We start from the raw sequence: 18,262 nt of genomic DNA, 5'->3' as shown, positions 1-18,262 counted from the left end.
TTGACAGAGGTCAGCATTTCAAATGAAAAGCTAATTATTAGGTCATGGTACCTGGCTATGGAAGGAAGATGAGCTGAAGGGAGAAAGCTACATGTCTTCAAAGACTATTTATAATACCAATATGGTCTAACACTGCATGCACATTTGAAAGGAAGTAATTATTAAAATCTAGGAAGATGATAAAAGCTGGGTTTATTTATAGCAAGCCTAAATGAATGCATGAAAAAGTTAAGAATATATTAGTTTGGTATTCGGGAAGTCAATTCTGTGTTTACTTGGGTCAGATTTATTAAACATACTTATCACACTATTAATATATTTTAGATTATAGCCTTTTTATTATTGGTCTTATGTTCTGTAACTTCCTGAAAAAAAAATGGATGTACTGTGCTTGCATTATCTTCATGGCCAATATACACAGGAATGAAAATCATGCTGAGTAAATTTGTAACATGACATCCTCTATTTTTTTTACTTATTTAATTGTTCCTTCAAAAAGTAATGCCTACTTTCTTTCTGTTATTCTGCCTAAGGTACATTAGCATCTTTTAATAGGAAGTTGTTGAAAACAGTATTCCAGATTACCATGATATGGCTTGAAAAAGGCAACAAAGAAATATGACTAGGTCCCTGTTAGCAACAAAAATGAAAGTTTTGAGATCAAAAGCCAAATAGTCCAAAAGATTACAGTATTCTTTATTATGCTGCACAATAAACCAATTTCACCAAAGATAACTCCCTCTACTCTTGCCACTTAATGGACAACTTTTGTTCAGGTGTGCACCTGTCAATCATGATTCTAGGACGGATAAACTAATTTCTAGTTCCAGGGCAAAATATCCAATCATTCCAAAGCATAGTAGTTGGGAAGTGAACTTGATCCATGGGTGAGTAATTGACATAAGTCAGCAAGTTAGGCTTAAGAGAAGGCCCTTTGTAAGATGTCAGGAGGAAAGGATTTCTCCTCTTCCTTCTATAAATGACAAGGACCCCTGGGATGCTTCAACTGTGAGGGGAAACAACATTAAGGCTGGTACTTAAAACATTCTATTCCAGAAGCATCTTTATTTTCTGCTGGGATTCTCTTATAAATAGGGATTCCCGTGGGGAGGCAGAGGACTTGCTGATGCAGGGGGCAAATCATCCCACTGCTTTAATGTCCTGGTTTATGGTGTGTCCAGGAGGGATGCTGAGTGTGAGGAGGACCTAAAGGGCTTGGCCATATATTGCGTCAATGAGACACTTAATATAGGGTCTTGGGGTGGGGTACCACAATACATAATATGAAAATGTGTAAAGCACTATTTATGATCTGATTAGGATGTTTAATTTGGAAAAGTCTGCCATATACTCACTGTAATCTTCAAACTCTGTCAGAGTAGCTATCCATTTTGATGACTATTAACATGGGATTAAATGAAGAAGCACTGCTGCATTTTAGTTCTGAGGAACATTTGCTTTTGCCATTATGTACTGTTGTTTATTGACATATGATATTTCCACAGACAAAATCTTTCATTACATATATAGCTGAACATAGAATCATAATTGTGTAGTATAGAAAATAAACTTTCTGGTATTGTTCTTGGCATTTCATGATGTAAAACTAGTGACAAACATCTTTAGAAAAAATAATAAAATAGTCCTTCAGTATTAAAATTTCTTCCTTAAAAAGCATCTGGTCAAAGTGAGAAGGATGACATGTTATTAATGCATAGATGAGTTAGGCATGAATAAAATGAATCTAATCCCGTCTGTGAAAGTAAATCAAACTATTTGAAATCTACAGGTCACTTTATCCTAGGTCAGTTGAAAAAAAAAAAAAAAAACATAGGCAGCTTTTTCATGGTTCTGTGGTTTCTGATGACACAACTTGTTAAATACCGCATTACCCGGCATATAAACAATATACTGCATACTTACCAGGTGGTTTTTATGCCACTTTGCTGAATGCAGGATTAATATATTTGGGATTTTTTTATTGCTTGAGTAGAAAGTGCTCATTACTTATTATTTTATGTTTATAATATAGAAATTAAAAAAAACCAAAAATCAATGAAAAGGTTTTGGAAATGGCATACATCACACTGTTGTAGTGGTCGATTTCCTCAAGATGGTCTTCTGTGGTTTTGGTGCAGTGGGAGGAGGCACAGTTGCAGGTCTGAGAGGGGGGAAGCTGTTACTGTGGCTTATTCCCAGTCCCCCGTTTTCCAGCGGAAAAGGAGGGAGGTGGGGTGGAGGAGGGAGGGGAGGGCCGGGGTGCGGGAGCTTTCCCGGTGGGTGGACAGGTTCGCGGTGTAAATGGACCTCCCTGTTTTTTACATTATACCGGGCATCACAGTCGGGACAATAGCCATGGTACTGCACTTTCTCATTAAACCGAACCCGTTCCCGGGACCCTGCCTGGGGACACCTGTCTTTTTCAGGTCTGTGCATCAGAGGCTGCATTGGAGCCTTGTCCAAGCCACCAGTGGGGATGCAGCAGATGTCTCCGTTTGGAATTTTGTTCGGTGCTAAGGGTAAGCCTCCGTTTCGCAGAAGGGTGCCGTTAGTCTTCACGGGATTGACAGTCGGCACCACTCTTTGGGCGTCTTCACACTTCACAGGTGTCAACCGCGGGGGCGGCGGCGGGGGGTTTGGCTTTCTCAGGACCGTGAGGATGGCAGACGGGTGGGCGGGGGGTTTAATGAGGGGTGCGTTGGCCTGCACTTTGATCTTCTCTATGCTGGAGGCTGTGGTGCCGCTTGAGCTACTATTCAGGGTGTCCGTTTTGGAGCTGTCGGTCATCTCATCCTCCAGCTGTAGGTCAGAGGTCAGGGTATCAATCTGGTCAACCACCTGGTGGAAAGGACAAGGTAACTGTGTTGAACAATGACCTAAAGCCAAGCATACTAGAAACAATGTCTCCCTGTCCAGCTGGAAATCTGCTCCAGGAGCCTTAATACACTAATACTACATTGCGTATTCCAATTTTTTAAATATTGTATTTATTTATTTGAGAGAGAGAGAGACCGCAAGCACAAATGGGGTAAGGGCAGAGGGAGAAGCAGATTCCCCGATTCCCGGCTGAGCAGGGAGCCCAATGCTGAGCTCAATCCCAGGATCGTGAGATCATGACCAAGCCCAAGGCAGACACTTAACTGACTGAGCCACCCAGGTGCCCCTGTGTATTCCATTGTTGCATAATGTTTACATTCAGTGAATTTACAGAACAGCCTCCATTGGCATGTCGACTGTTTGACAACCTAATGATTTCACGTATCTAGAATATAATGGATGATTTATGCACACATTTTATTCCCGGCTCTGCTGAACTCACCAAAGATAAAAGCCTGATGCAGAAACATAACTGATTTGTAAAAACAAGAGGCGGGGACTTTCTCTCTGCTCAGCATGTCAAAAGCTACAGGGGAACATTAATCTCATGCTAAGAAGGAGAACAGCCAGATACTCTGCAAAATTCTAATTTTTCTTGAGACCATCGGAGAACGGAGATCACAAGGACACCCATCGAGATGAGCTGCAAAAAGTCTCCAGCCCTCTGAGGATAGAAAGGACACATCAACTGTTTCATCTCTGGCAAATCAGAAGGAAGAGGCAGCCTCCACCAAAATGAAGAAAGGAAAAAGCTACAACTTTAATGAATAATTAAAGGTGAAGTATATGCGATCGTGACAATTTAGAGTCCCCAGGAACCCAGACACAGTGTGGTCTGTCCTCACTCATTGTCTCTGTTCCACGGGCCTCTCCTGTTGGGGGCTGAGGGCAGGGCTGGGGACGGAATGAATGAGCTCGCCCTGAGGGAACACAGGCATAAAACCCCAGGGACTTCCCAGACCTTTGTCCCACATAAAACAGAACACCATGGGATCCCCGGGTGGCGCAGCGGTTTGGCGCCTGCCTTTGGCCCAGGGCGCGATCCTGGAGACCCGGGATCGAATCCCACGTCAGGCTCCCTGTGCATGGAGCCTGCTTCTCCCTCTGCCTGTGTCTCTGCCTCTCTCTCTCTTTCTCTCTCTCTCTCTCTCTCTCTCTGTGACTATCATAAATAAATAAAAATTAAAAAAAAAAAGATTAAACAAAAACAAACAGAACACCAAAGCATTGAAGGAATGGCAGAAACCCCTGCGACACCTAACACACAGGCAGAAAACTCTCTTGGTCCAAGAACTTGCACTCTAGATGGGTGCCATCACTTGCGAGGAAAGATCCAAGATGCAGCATCTCAAGACCTGCCACAGACACAGGGCAGAGGCAGAGAATCAAATGTGGCCGGCAGAGCCACCAGACCATGATGGAGGTTTGACTCAAATGAAGAGAATGGATGTGAAGGAGCAGATGTGCCTGAGGAGTCATGGTGCTAAAGCCACTCATGGAAGGAATCTGGCATCACCCCTACGAGGCTTGCCTGAGGGTCTCTATCATGTTCAGTCATTGTCTGGAGGCAGTAGCTTCTGGAAGCACAGCCTTGACTCAAATGCTGGGCATCAGAACATGGTCATTCACTCTCTCTCAGAGATCTTGGAGACCATTCTCACGGTTGCCATAAATGCACGATTACCCATAAATAAAGATGGAAAGGTTACAGATTACTTTTAAAATAATTTATTTATATATGGAGATAGTCTTTTCATTTCACGTTTCCATATGCACATTTTTTTCTTATTCAGGCCTAACTCTGTTCAACTGTGAAGTTGGCTCTTTGACACACAGTGGCAGAACTGGGCTCCAGATGAAAATCTCGTAAGCAGCCAGAACTTAGGGAGGATGTAGAGATTCTACTTCTTCCTCAGGTGGGTCTTAAGTGATTGCTTCACGCTACTGTCACTAGAGCTCAGCCTTCTATTTTTTAGCTCCTAAATATATATCAAACCACTTCTCTGCATTTTCATTTCTTTGTTCCTAGTCTGAGCCACGAGTATTTACCACACCCCCCTCCCAAGTCACAAGGCTTCCTCTTCCATTTCTGTAGCATCAGTGATTTTTTAAAATAGAAATGAGCTCTTGTCAACTCCCTGCTTAAAATCTTTCAATGCCTGTTCATTTCTCCTGTGATAAAGATCAATTCTTAACACTGTCTCCCAGGTCGTGTACAGTTTCGCTCAGTGCTGTGCTGGTAAATGTTTAACAGCTGGTTCTTAGAGGTATAGGGGAGTTTTAAATCGAACAGCCTGCCAATTTCCTTGGTGTAAATTCCCACTTGATCAATTTCGAGTTAGTAAATGTGACATCACTGCCTGGGAGGTTGGAAAGAAATGTTCAGTGGCATAGCAATATGAGGTGTTTCTACCATGCCAATAGAATAGGCAAAAATAAACTCAGGAGCACAATAGTAAAATGTGTTGACTACATTTTACTATTAAGAACGTAATTAAGAATGATTAAGAATAATTAGAAAACCTTTATATTTGGGCGCCTGGATGGCTCAGTGGTTGAGTACCTGCCTTTGGTTCAGGTCGTGATCCTGGGGTCTAGGGATCGAGTCCAGCATCTAGCTCCCTGTGGGGAGCCTGCTTCTCCCTCTGCCTGTGTCTTTGCCTCTCTCTCTGTTTCTCTCATGAATAATAACTAAATTTTTTTTTATAAAATTTTTTTTAAAATTTTTATTTATTCATGATAGTCACAGAGAGAGAGAGAGAGAGGCAGAGACACAGGCAGAGGGAGAAGCAGGCTCCATGCACCGGGAGACCGATGTGGGATCCGATCCCGGGTCTCCAGGATCGCGCCCCGGGCCAAAGGCAGGCGCCAAACCACTGCGCCACCCAGGGATCCCCTAAATTTTTTTTTAAAAAGAAAGCAAAACATTTACATTTAATATAATTACTTAATATATTAAATGTTTTGTTGGTTATATAATTTATTATCTCAAAAACACAATTTTATTAATATATTAAATAATAAATATGTATAATATAAAATATATTTTTAAATTCAATTTAATTTTATTTAAATTCAGTAGTCTACATAGGGTGTATTATTAGTTTCAGAGGTAGAGTTCAGTGATTCTATACTTTTGTTTTTAATAATAGTTATTTAGTGGCTGGCTCACACAAAATTTCTGAAAATAGAACAATTGGCCCTTATTAGCCAGTACAAGTCAGCATGTCACAGTTTCTCCTTAAATGGCTCTCCATTCTCAACTCTAATAAAATTTCCTTTTCTTTCATTCTCAAATCTCTTGGGTCTACTTATAGACCCTTATCATTGTCAATCTGCTTCCTACCATAAGACATTTGCACATACTAATTTTTCTCCTTGAAGTGCTCTTACCTCTCCCCTTTGTCGAATTTAAATCTTAGCTCAGGAGTTAGTCATGATGTTAGCCTTCCCTATCGTCCTGCAATTTCCCATGTAGGTCATGTGAATTTGTTAAGGTCACAGGGAACTTTATTTTTTTCATTCAAAGCATTCACATACTTTTTTACTGTTTAGTTACTGGTAGGAGTACTGGAATATGGAATAGTCTTTCTTCTCTATAACTTCAGTGACAACAGTGTCTATGCTGGTTTTTTACTAGTGTGACCTAAAGTTCTAATGCAGTGAATGGCACTCAAAAGAATCTCAATAAATATTTGTTAAATAAAGGCACTGAAGGTTATTTCTTTAGTTCAGAAATGAATGAAAACATGTTCTTTCTCATTTGATTTTTGAAGTTGTTACTTTTAAAAGTCACATCTGCTCAGTTATTCTGGAATAAAATAGGCGAAAGGGATTTATCAGAAATGATCCAGAGGTGGTGGCACTTTCTGCAGCTCTGGCTCAGACATCCTAGAAATTAAAATGGGAGGACACTGAAAGAATGTGAAACATAGGGGGAATCCCGACTCAAAGATACTGTATACTATTTAACCCAGAAAGATCTTGACCCTGAGCTGTCTATTGTATTAAGTATCTGCAGAGAAAGAGAGAGAGCTGGTCTACTCTAGGAAGTGAAGCTGCTGGTCAGAGATGAATCAGTATTGGCTGAGTCTCTCATAGTTCTAGAGCTTCTAGCTGGTTTTAGTTTCCATGTGGTTATTTCCTGAATGCCTACAAAATGCCAACAAGAATAAAAAACTAAAACAGACAAAATACAGTTGACTCTTGAACAACAAAAGTCTTAGGGTGCCACTTCCACTGTGCAGCCAAAGATTTGCATCTGTTGGATCCCCAAAACTTAACTACTAAGAGCTACTAGCCTGCTGTTGTCTGGAAGCCTTATTGATAACATAAACAGTTGATTAATACATATTGTGTATATTATATGCATTATATACTGTATTCCTACAACAAAGGGAAGAAAATGTTATTAAGGAAATCATAAGGAAGATAAAATACATTTACAGTAGTGTACTATATTTTTTGAAACAAATCTGCATATAAGTGGATGTACAGGGTTCAAACCTGTGGACTTAAGGATCAACTGTTCTGCTTTCATGGAGAAGGGAATCTCATAGAAGGACCTGGCATTAATTAGATACTCAAATAATTGTAAAAGTACTCATGCTCCAGGAGCTCTGAATGACAGACCACGGTACTGTAAGAGGAGGGGCACCTGGGTGGCTCAGTGGTTAAGGGGCTGCCTTTGCCTCAGGGCGTGATCCGGAGGTCCCGCTTTGGGCTCCCTGTGGGGCTAGAGCCCTCTGTCTCTGCCTCTCTCTCTGTGTCTCTCATGAATAAACAAATAAAATCTTTTTTTTTTTTTTAAGATTTTTAAACAGGAGAGGAGATAAAACCCCCATCAGAAAAGTCCGTGAAGCCCACCCAAAGGATGAGTGGCTGTTAACTGGCTAAGAGAAAAGAAATTCCAGAAGGCCACTGAGGAAAGAGCCTGATGATAAAGGTACTCTGACAGGAGAGAGGGCCTTAGTGTGAGCCATGTAAAGAAGATTCTAGGCTGAAGAGCACCATGAGAGGGGAGGCTGGAGAGTCAGTGAGCAGCCAGGCTGTTGGGGTCCCTACTAGGTGCTGAGCAAGCACCCCATAGTTTTATTTTATTTTATTTTATTTTTTTTTGCAACCCCATAGTTTTAAGGAGTTCCAGAAGTGAGAGACACAATGTTTAAACAGATGATGAACTGCTGTTTTTCAGAATGGAAACATCGTCTAATGAGAGAATACACGTCGCTGAAAATAGGAAAATACAAACAAACCCACGTGCTGACATACTGTAGTGAGAACACAGAACAAGGAAAAGTGTAGGTGCCAAGGGCAGGCTGCCCAAAATACCACAAAGGCATATTATTTTGTGTTAAAGGTACTTGGGACCCAGCTGGTGCAAGGACACTCAGACCCTCCTTGGTCCCCCTGAAAACAAGATATAAATCTTCTGTATCAAAGGTACCCTCCCTGTACTAAGAAATAAAAAGGCATCTTTATCACCAGAGATGGGAATTTTAAAGTCAAGAAAATGGTAGAAGCAAATTTTATTACTTTCTTACTCATCTACTACCTCAGCCCAAATTCTGCTTAGAATTCCTTACTAATTAAAGTTCCCAAGCATCTGTTTTCTTTATCCTGTCAATTCCCCATTAATTTATTCCTCTTTGTCTAGAAAGTATAAAAACTGCCTGCCTCAGTCATCTGTTTGGGTCTTAGTTTCATCATTGAACCATCATGCACACGTAATAAAACTCTGGGTTTTTTTCCCTCCTGTTACTCTTTCCCATGTCAATTTAATTCCTCAACCAGCTAGAAGAACCCTGGGAGAAGAAGAAATGTCTCCTCGTATGAAAGGAATGACACAAGTTTTACAACAATAAAACAAGGGGTATCAAGTATGTATTGAGTCACAAAAATTAGGCTGACAGATTTCCAACCAAACAAGAGAAATCCAAAGAAGATTTGGGAATATGGCTCATATTGAAAGGAAGTAATTGGAAATACAATTTAGTTGAATTCTTCTGTAAAAGGGAGGGTGAAATCAACATTGTCAGACAAAAGGATTAGGAGACTGTACTTTTTATAGCTCAGTTTAGAAAGTACTGATAAATGACAATTCAGAAAGAGGTAAAAAAGAAAAAAAAAACAGAAGAAAGGGCTAGAATACAAAAAGCATATGTGAGCAAAGAAATCATAAAATATTAAAAACGTGCATTGTTTACAAAATGGTAATATACTAATGACTAAGCAGGGAGATTAGGAAAATGTGAAAATAAAATGCTAGGGAAAATGACATGTCTGATTGAAGAACAGAGTTAGAGCACTTTAAGGTCATGATATTTGTGTGCATGTGTGCACGCAAGGAATCAGTAGCTATCTGATACTGATTCATTAAGTCAAGAGTGTGTGTGAAAAAATTTTAGGGCCACTACTCAGTTAATAGACAAACTTATTCTTTCCAAAATAATATAAAGTTTAAAAAAGTGAGTGAGAAAAGTTTGGCAAATTTTAAATTTTAAAAAGACAGAAAATAAGAAAACTTAAAAAAAAGAGCATAGTAATCAGAAAAAAACTATAATATAGAAAAAAACTTCAAAAATATTAGTAATCATAACAAACATAGATTACAATAATTTATTCATAAAGGAACACAGAAAGATTGATATAAACTGACACAAGTAAGATATAGCAGGCAAATAGCCTAATAAAACCTGATGCAGCTTATACACACTAAGCAAAACACCTAACATAATTTTTTTTTCATCAAAACAGTATTGTATTGATACTTTGGAAAAAAAGTGAATGAAACAAAATTTAGAACTTACGTACATATACACATGAAAAATCAGAAAAATGTAAAAAAAAGTAACTGACACAGGTGAATGACAGATTTCCAAAAACCATGAAAATACACTTAATCTCAGAAGTACTTGAGGGATGGCAAACTGAAGATGCAATAGCATTTCATTCTCAATCGTTATTCAAAACAAAACAGTCTGATAATTCCAGCTGATGATGATGATGCCAATAAATGGGAACTCCATACATTGCTATTGCCAATATAAATTTGGTCTGTGGAGAAAATTCTTGACAATGTCCTCTAAAATGGATAAGGTACATACCTTATGTTACAGGTATTTGAGGAACAAAGCCTACCCTATTCTAGAGAAACTCGAATGGATGTGTACAAGGGTTGAAAAAGCATAAGAATGTTGTTCATTGCTCGTTGTTTGTTTTTTTTCTTTCTTTCTTTCCTTTTTGTGTGTGTTTTGTTGTTGTTTTTTGTTTGTTTTTTTCATAGCAAAAAAGCTGGAAACAACCTAAATATCTGTTAGTAAGGGCCTGGGTACGCAAATATAAAGCAGTTCAAAGGAAATAACTAGAGCTATATGTATCAGTAGGGATAAATCTCAAAAACCTAATGTTGGATGTAACATTAAAATACATATACTCAGTACGTCTGTATTGTTCAAATTCAGAAACAAGGGTAGTTTTATTTATAAAATGTGAAAATAAATAATACACATAATAATAAATAATACACATCAAATATAGGCAAGGAAGAAGGTGAACAGATGTTGAAAGGCAGCAGTCATATAGTTAAAATACTTTATTTCTTTTAAAACTCAAGCCAAAGTCATGGTAAAAGATTAGCTTTCATGAAATCTGGGTTGCATTTGTTGCCATTAGTTTATTTATTTTTGGTCATGTGTGAAACATTTTATAATTTGAAAATAAAAGAAATATTTAACACTTGTTAAATAAAGTTAGAAAGAAAGAAAAGCAGCAACGCTTACAGCTGCCATGTGGAGAACATATTGAAAGGTGATGAAGTTTATTTACTTGGCTAGTTAGACTCCATGGCAGCCAAGTGAGAGATGAATAAATTAGCCAGACAAGGAATACACTGTGTCCTTATAATTACACTTCAGTGTTTTGCTGAAACTCTTCCCAAAGTATCACATTGAAACTCAAGGAATCATAACCACAGGAAGGATAGAATTCAACAGAACAAAATGAAAGAAAGTAGGACTAGAGGGACAGACCATTTGCAGATATTTGGAGGTGAGAAGGAGCGTGACATCAATCATAAGTCTGAGAACATGCACACCTAAACATGAGATGCAAAGGAGACATGTATATATCAAACATGAAACTGAGCCATCTGTCCAACTGTGGCTATTCATGTCTATAGAAGAATCTGCTAATGGAACTAAAACAGAGAGAGATTTAAAGAAAGGACAATGACTTGCGGGTTTGATGATTTTAGGAGCTTTCTGTTAGCATCACATACAAGGAAGCTGTGGTTCAACTGTGGAATAATTAAGAATAATGGTAATTGACTTAGGAATTAGGAAACTTGAGCTCAAGGTTTTCATATGTGGGGAATACCCAAATATTTCACAAACGAGAAGTGGATTTGGTAGAAATTGAGTATATATGATCTAAGTTATTTGTGGAAATCCAAAATTTATTTATATGAATTCTATAAATATTTAATTATGAAGAATAAAAATAGAAACATTGTAGTGTTATCATTAGAGTGAAATTCAGGACAAATAGATTTGCCTAAAATTAAGAGCTCTTTGTCTTATGTTCTCACGTGGCTATGTCCTTTTATTATTACAACTGGATTAATAAATTGGAATTGTCTATTCATATGTGTTCCGCTCAGACCATGAGCATGGATTTTTGTCTTTGTTTCCCTGGGTAGGGAGCAGTGATTGCAAGAGTAGATGCTCTAATAATATGCTGAGAGAGAGAAGTGACAAAAGTAGACTCGGAGAGAAAAGACAGGTGTTGACCTCACTTCCATCCCTCCCCAGCTTTTCCATCTTGGGTCTGATTTTCAAACTCTTTAAAATACACCAATTCCAGAGCAGCCTGGGTGGCTGAGCAGTTTAGCGCCGCCTTCGGCCCACGGCCTGATCCTGGAGACCTAGGATCGAGTCCTACGTCAGGCTCCCTGCATGGAGCCTGCTTCTCCCTCTGCCTGTCTCTGCCACACACCTCCTCCCTCTCTCTTTCTCTCCCTCTCTGTGTCTCTCATGAATAAATAAATAAAATCTTAAAAAATAGATAAATAAAATAAAATACACCAATTCCAGATGGTTCTAGAAGGCAAAAAGGAATGGATCAAGCAGAGAAAAAGGAAGGCACTGGTGACACTTGGTAAGCTCTTTTATTATGTTCTTGACTTTGCGCACCTGGCTCCACAGCTTGGGACAGAAAGCATTTCAGTCTCTCTCCAAAACAATGAAGATAGCTAAAGTGTATATTTATCTTTAATTATTTGTCTACATCGATAGCTCTAGTTGTATTTATAACTTTCCTAAATCCTGTTTATCGGTTTAAATAAAAACCACACAATATATAGTTCAATTGCCTTAGAAACAAAGAAAACACCCTTTCAATGTGAGGGAATCTTCCTCTGGGATCTGTTCAGTAACAATTTGCAACTATAAAAATTGCAGTTACATACTTAATGGAAAGAAAGAAAGAATTTAACCCCAACTTAAAAATCTGTATAAGAAAATTTATGAAATCTTCTAAGGTCTTTAATGTTGATGTATCAAAACAACCACTTTTAAAATATGTGGTATCAGCAGCAAAGATCTAAAAAGAGAAATTGAGTGGTGCCTGGGTGGCTCAGTGGTTGAGCATCTGTCTTTGGCTCAGGGCATGATCCTGAGGTCCTGGGATCAAGTCCTACATCTGGCTCCCTGCAGGGAGCCTGCTTCTCCCTCTGTCTGTGTCTCTGCCTCTCTCTGTGTATCTCTCATGAATAAATAAATATTTTTCTTACAAAATAAATAAATAAAAAGAGAAATTGAATGGGAGCCATACGAATTTTTCCCAAGAGAAGGAGGCAGTTGAAAACATTCCCTCCTCATAGCCCTTAGACCATAGTCAGTGGCTGAGCCCAAATGTAGGTGGACCAAAGAGCTTTGTCCAGCAGAGGCACAGTATAGAGAATAGCAAATGGTGGACTCAGTCAGATCCTCCCTGGATGGATGAAACAGAAAGGAGTGGAGTCACCAATGGGGCTATTCCAGCATGAGGACAAGTAGTCAATTTCCTTGGCCTCCTGTTCATAACTCACACACTTCATTTCTATTTTTGATATTATACCAAATTTTAAAAACTTACATTTATACTTATCTATGTACCCATTATCTATCTATGCTACTGATCTATTGATAGGATTGAAATAAACAGTTTATCATAGAGCATACAACTTTGTGTTCCATTGCTAGGTCACAGGTTTTGTTATTTACTGCATCTGAATTACTATGTACAAATAATTCCTGTAATCATTTTGTGAGTGCACTTGTGTTAGAAACAATTTAATACATGGAAACACTGAAATTATTCCACAATTTGGTTAACTCTATTTTGGCATTTATTTAATCTTAAGCCCGGGTGGCTCAGTAACCACTGAAGACGCTGCCTTCGGCCCAGGGTGTGATCTTGGAGACTCGGGATCGAGTCCCATGTCGGGCTCCCTGCACGGAGCCTGCTTCTCCCTCTGCCTGTGTCTGTGCCTCTCTCTCTCTCTCTCTCTCTCTCTCTCTGTCTCTCATGAATAAATAATTAAAATCTTTAAAAAAAATAGGGACTTATCACATGTACTTAGTATCTTCCTCTCCAAATCATATTTAGATGAGAGTAAAGTGGAAAAACAGTAATAAATTCAGAAAATTTTATCAAAGTGGGGTATATACAGATCAGAGATTTTTATAAATATAGGGATGAATTAACAAAAAGGTGGAAAAAGCACTGATGGAGTCCCAGAAAAATTCTAAACCTGAAAGTTTAGAGTATAAAGTTTAAAGTATAGAGAGAGTGGGAGTGAGAAGTAATCCAAATTTTAGAGTCTGAAGTTGTTGAGTGACTATAATTCACAATGGAAAACACTGTGTCAAATGGCCTCACACTCTTTTAAAGTGCAGCAACATTAGCAACACAGTAATAGCTCATACTGAGAAAAACTGAGATTCTAGCTATAAGGAAATTGAACAGTGTTTCTCAAGGCTGTGTGTACTAGGTAATTCATAACAAAACTCTTCTCCTTTACTTTTTGATTGGGAAAGCAGTGGAAACGGGGAAAATACAGCTAGTTTCTCACTAGCTGGTCTAGACATGGTATAGTAGTGCCTGCCCATCTAACATATTCAGAAACTTCTATCAGCACTGTGCCTTGTCCTATATCTGGAAAAGACTGTAAAACATCTATATAATATAAATATATGCCTGAGGATCAAAAGATAATTGAGGGTAAATGTAAACAAAAGCACAAAATAGAAAAATCAGGATAAATGTACAGATCAATACTGATGATGAAGCTGCCATTATTAATGAACCAAAGAACTCCGCAGTAAATCTAATTAATGTGTTATAGACGTTTGAGAATGTCTTGCAGCTCTAAAATAAGAACACACAGTTATTTGAAAAAAAAGGTAGTAGACATTAAGAGAAATATTTGGAATATAAAACATAAATACTAACTTAAAAAGTTAGTAAAAAGGCCAGAAGATACAATCTAAGAAATGTTCCCAACCATAAAGCAAGAAGATTTTTTGGGGGGAAAGTAAAAGAAAAAAAATTAAGACACTAAGAGCAAGAAAATCAATCCTGGAGCCCCAACTGATTGAGTTCCAGAAGAAGGGGGAAAATGTAGTATGACAACATTCAAAGGATCAATGATAGAACTTCAGATGGTGGAAAGCATCATCTGAGGGTTAATCAGGATGGATAAAAAAGAAAACAAAGCCAATCTCCTACCACACAAACCCAGGATACTCAGAAAGAAATGAAAATCAAACAATCATCACAATTTCTTCAGGATGAAGACGACAAGAAACATTTTTACCAGCAACTTCAAGGGTTCTGGCTAAAGTGATTTCAACCTCAATTCTACACTTGGATCAATTAATAACTCATTGTAAGTGACAAAATATTTTTAGATAGTAGGGACAAGGACAGTGTATGTACGTTGTATCTTCTTCAAAAGTGAAGGGCATACTGTAACGCAGTAAAATGGAATCCAAGAAAGAAAGAATTAGAGCCAAGAAACAGATGAAAGCAAATAAAAGAATTTAAGAATAGCACCTGTATTGTTGACCTAAAAAGAAATATTAAAAAAAGATTTATTTATTTGTTTTAGGGTGGGAAGGGGCAGAAGGAGATGGAGGGAGAGAGAAAGAGTCTTAAGCAGACTCTGTGTTGAGCATGGAGCCCTATCCGGGGCTGGATCCCACAACCCTGAGATCTCGACCTGAGTCAAAACCAAGAGTAACAGACAGAACCACCCAGGCACCCCTACAAAATAGTTATTCATAACTGAACTGAAAAGCTCTAAGAAAAAATAATAATGAGTTACATTCAACATGTCATATAATTGGAAATTTGTAACACAGCAGTGAAATGGGGAAGAAGTACACCATTGGCAGTGTGATTGATAACAACGGTGGGCAAGAAGAGAATTCATTTGAATTTTCAACTGAATTCCCTTCTGGGAGGTTCAAGTTTAGAAACACATGTTTAAATTAATTTCTTTATGAGTTCATTACAACATTTCATTCTATTTTTATTATTGAGATATTGATTATTGGTTGATCTCTTCAACACATGGAAAAAACAATAGATTAATTCTTCATTGTCCATAAAGATGGAGTCAAATTACATGAGTTGAAGTTAAAAAAAAAAAAGTGTTTGAGCATATTACTACTTAGTTGACTAATTGGAAAATAAAGACAAGTAGGGTACCTGGGTGGTTTAGTTGGTTAAGTGTCCAACTCTTGATTTAGGCTCAGGTCATGATCTCAGGGTCATGAGATCAAGTCCCACAATGTGACCTGAGTCTAACTCTGCAATCAGCAGAGTCTGCTTGAGATTCTTTCTCTCCCCCACCTCTCCTCCTCCCCCCTCACACTGTCTCTAATAAATAAATAAAATCTTAAAGAAAAAAAAAGAAAATAAAGTAGTTAAAAGGGGTTATGTCTTAGGAAAGGACTCGATATTGGATAGAGATGATAAAGAAGGAGGGGTACCTGGATGGCTTAGTTGGTTAAGTGCCTGAGATCTCAGCTCAGGGTCATGAGTTTAAGTTCCGTGTTGGGCTCTCTGCTGGGTGTGGAGTCTACTTAAAAAAAGGGGCGGGGTGGATAAAAGAAGGAGAATTGTACTGGTATGCCCTTATAAGGAACCTGATTTGGAGATGAGAATGCAAGTGCATATAACTAGCTCGACAGTGGTTAAAATCATACCCAAGAAAATCAGAAAGGATGAAGTAGACTTGATTCTTCCCTGCATAGGTTAATAATTATGATACATTGTGTGTGTGCATGCTGGTAAAAGGATCTGCAAGTATAGGAAAGCAGGAGTGATCTACTCTTTCCAAGCAGTGGTTGGTAGCATTGGTTAGAGATACTTTCTAAGCCAGGTGACACCTGAGAGAAGTCTTGAATGATAAAATTTGGAGGAAAAGTCATCTCTTGGCAGAGGCAATAGCATGAAGGTACGAAATACTATTTTTTATGTGTTTATAAAAAATAAAGTAAGAAATGACAAGTGAATAGGACACAAGGCTGAAAACAGATAAAGGCCAGGTTGTGGAGGGCCCAGTGGGCCACAATGAGAAGTTTGGATGCTGTAAATTGCAATTTTAAAGATGAGTCCTCAGAAAGTTGAGATGTGCAGCACCATAAAAAAAAAATGTTTGAAGTTAATGCTTTGACAGAGAAATGCAAATATACGCTCATGTTGTAGTAGATTCATTTCCTTAAAGTTATAACTTATTTATAACCATAGTATTGAAAGTATATAGATAACCTTGATCTAGTAATAAAATTCAACTCTTGATATGATTTGTCCAAAAATGTTATTGGACACTGACAGCCTTGGAAAACCACACAAGTTTCAACAGGTTATGTTACTTGAAACACTAAATAATCAAAAAAATTTAACTCTACAGTATTCTAAACCAAGATATTCAATTTTTAAAAAAAACTCATAACATAAATGTTCCCAGTTCCATTTAAATCAATTCTGTACAGGACCATAAGCATTTTTGAGATGCTCTTGAAGGAAGTAGAAATCCCTGAAATTATTATACAGGCATATTTCATTTTATTATTGTGATCTGCTTTATTGCACTTTGCAGATACTGCATTTCTGCATACAAATTGAAGGTTTGTCACAACCTTGCATCGAGCAAGTCTGCTGGCATTTTTCCAACAGCATTTGGTCTCTTCATGTCTCTGTGTCACATTTTGGTAATTCTCACAGTATTTGAAACTGTCTCATTATTGTTATATTTGTTATGTTGATCTCTGATAAGGTGTCTTTGATGTTTCTATTGTAATTGTTTTGGGGAACCGTGAACCATATACATATTAAGATGTGAAATTTTAATCAATATACATATCGTATGTTTTCCAACTGTCCTATTGAGACTCACTGTTCCCCCAACTCTCTCCCTCTCCTTGAACCTCCCTATTCCCTGAGACACAATATATTGAAATGAGGCCAATTAATACCCCAACAATGGCCTCTAAGTGTTTACATGAAAGGAAGAATCGCCATGTCTTTCACTTTAAATCAAAAGCTAGAAATGATAAAAGCCTAGTAACGGAGGCATGTCACATGGTGAGACAGGCTGGAAGCGAGTCTCTTGTATGAAACAGCCAATTGTGAACACAAAGAGAAAGTTCTTGAAGGAAATTAAAAGTGTTCTTCCAGCGAACACAAGAATGATAAGAAAGCAAAACAGCCTTATTGCTGATATGGAGAAAGTCATAGTGGTCTGGATAGAAGATCAATCCAACCACAACATTCCCTTAGGCCAAAGCATAATTCAGAGCAAGGCCCTAACTTTCTTCACGTCTGTGAAGGCTGACAGAGGTAAGGAAGTTGCAGAAGAAAAGTCCGAGGCTAGCAGAAGTTGGTTCATGAGGTTTAAGAAAAAGAAATCATCTCTGTAACATAGAAGTACAAGGGGAACAGCAGGGGCTGACATAGAAGCTGCAGCAAGTTCTCCAGAAAACTTAGCTAAAAGATCACTCATGAGGCTACACTAAACAACACATTTTCAATGTAGACAAAACAGCCTGATTTTGTAAGAAGATGCCACCCGAGATTTTCACAGTTAGAGAGGAGAAGTTGGCACCAGGCTTCAAAGCTTCAAAGGACAGGTGACTCTCTTGTTAGGGGCTAATGCAGCTGGTGACTTTAAGTTCGGAACCCAGGGCTCATTTACCTTTTCAAAAATCCTAAGGCCTTTAATAATTCTGCTAAATTTACTCTGCCTGTGCTCTATGAGTGGAAAAACAAAGCCTGGGTGACAGCACATCTGTTTACAATATGATTTACTGAATATTTGAAGCCCACTGTTGAGAAC

At 38.2% G+C, this 18,262-nt stretch overlaps 2 protein-coding genes across 17 annotated transcripts in view; one reads left to right on the top strand and one right to left on the bottom strand.

Moving 5' to 3' along the window:
• PRR16 (proline rich 16) overlaps nt 1–18,262 on the bottom strand; it is a 537,790-nt gene that overhangs the window by 110,523 nt on the left and 409,005 nt on the right. For 14 of the 16 annotated variants that reach the window (XM_077911356.1, XM_077911355.1, XM_077911367.1 and 11 more), the window contains one exon: nt 673–2,838. In XM_077911356.1, coding sequence (XP_077767482.1) covers nt 2,083–2,838 — 756 coding nt within the window. In that variant the 3' untranslated portion in view covers nt 673–2,082. Of the gene's footprint in view, nt 1–672; nt 2,839–18,262 lie in introns of those variants that run through there. The other 2 variants (XR_013387515.1, XM_077911357.1) reach the window with 2 other exon arrangements.
• LOC144321971 (uncharacterized) overlaps nt 1–18,262 on the top strand; it is a 444,052-nt gene that overhangs the window by 349,333 nt on the left and 76,457 nt on the right. The gene's annotated exons all lie outside the window — the stretch shown is intronic.

The sequence above is a fragment of the Canis aureus genome, chromosome 10 (genome assembly GCF_053574225.1).
Source record: "Canis aureus isolate CA01 chromosome 10, VMU_Caureus_v.1.0, whole genome shotgun sequence".
Taxonomy (NCBI): Eukaryota; Metazoa; Chordata; class Mammalia; order Carnivora; family Canidae; genus Canis; species Canis aureus.
The sequence above is the reverse complement of the archived record's forward strand: the minus strand, read 5'-3'. Positions and strand labels throughout refer to the sequence as shown.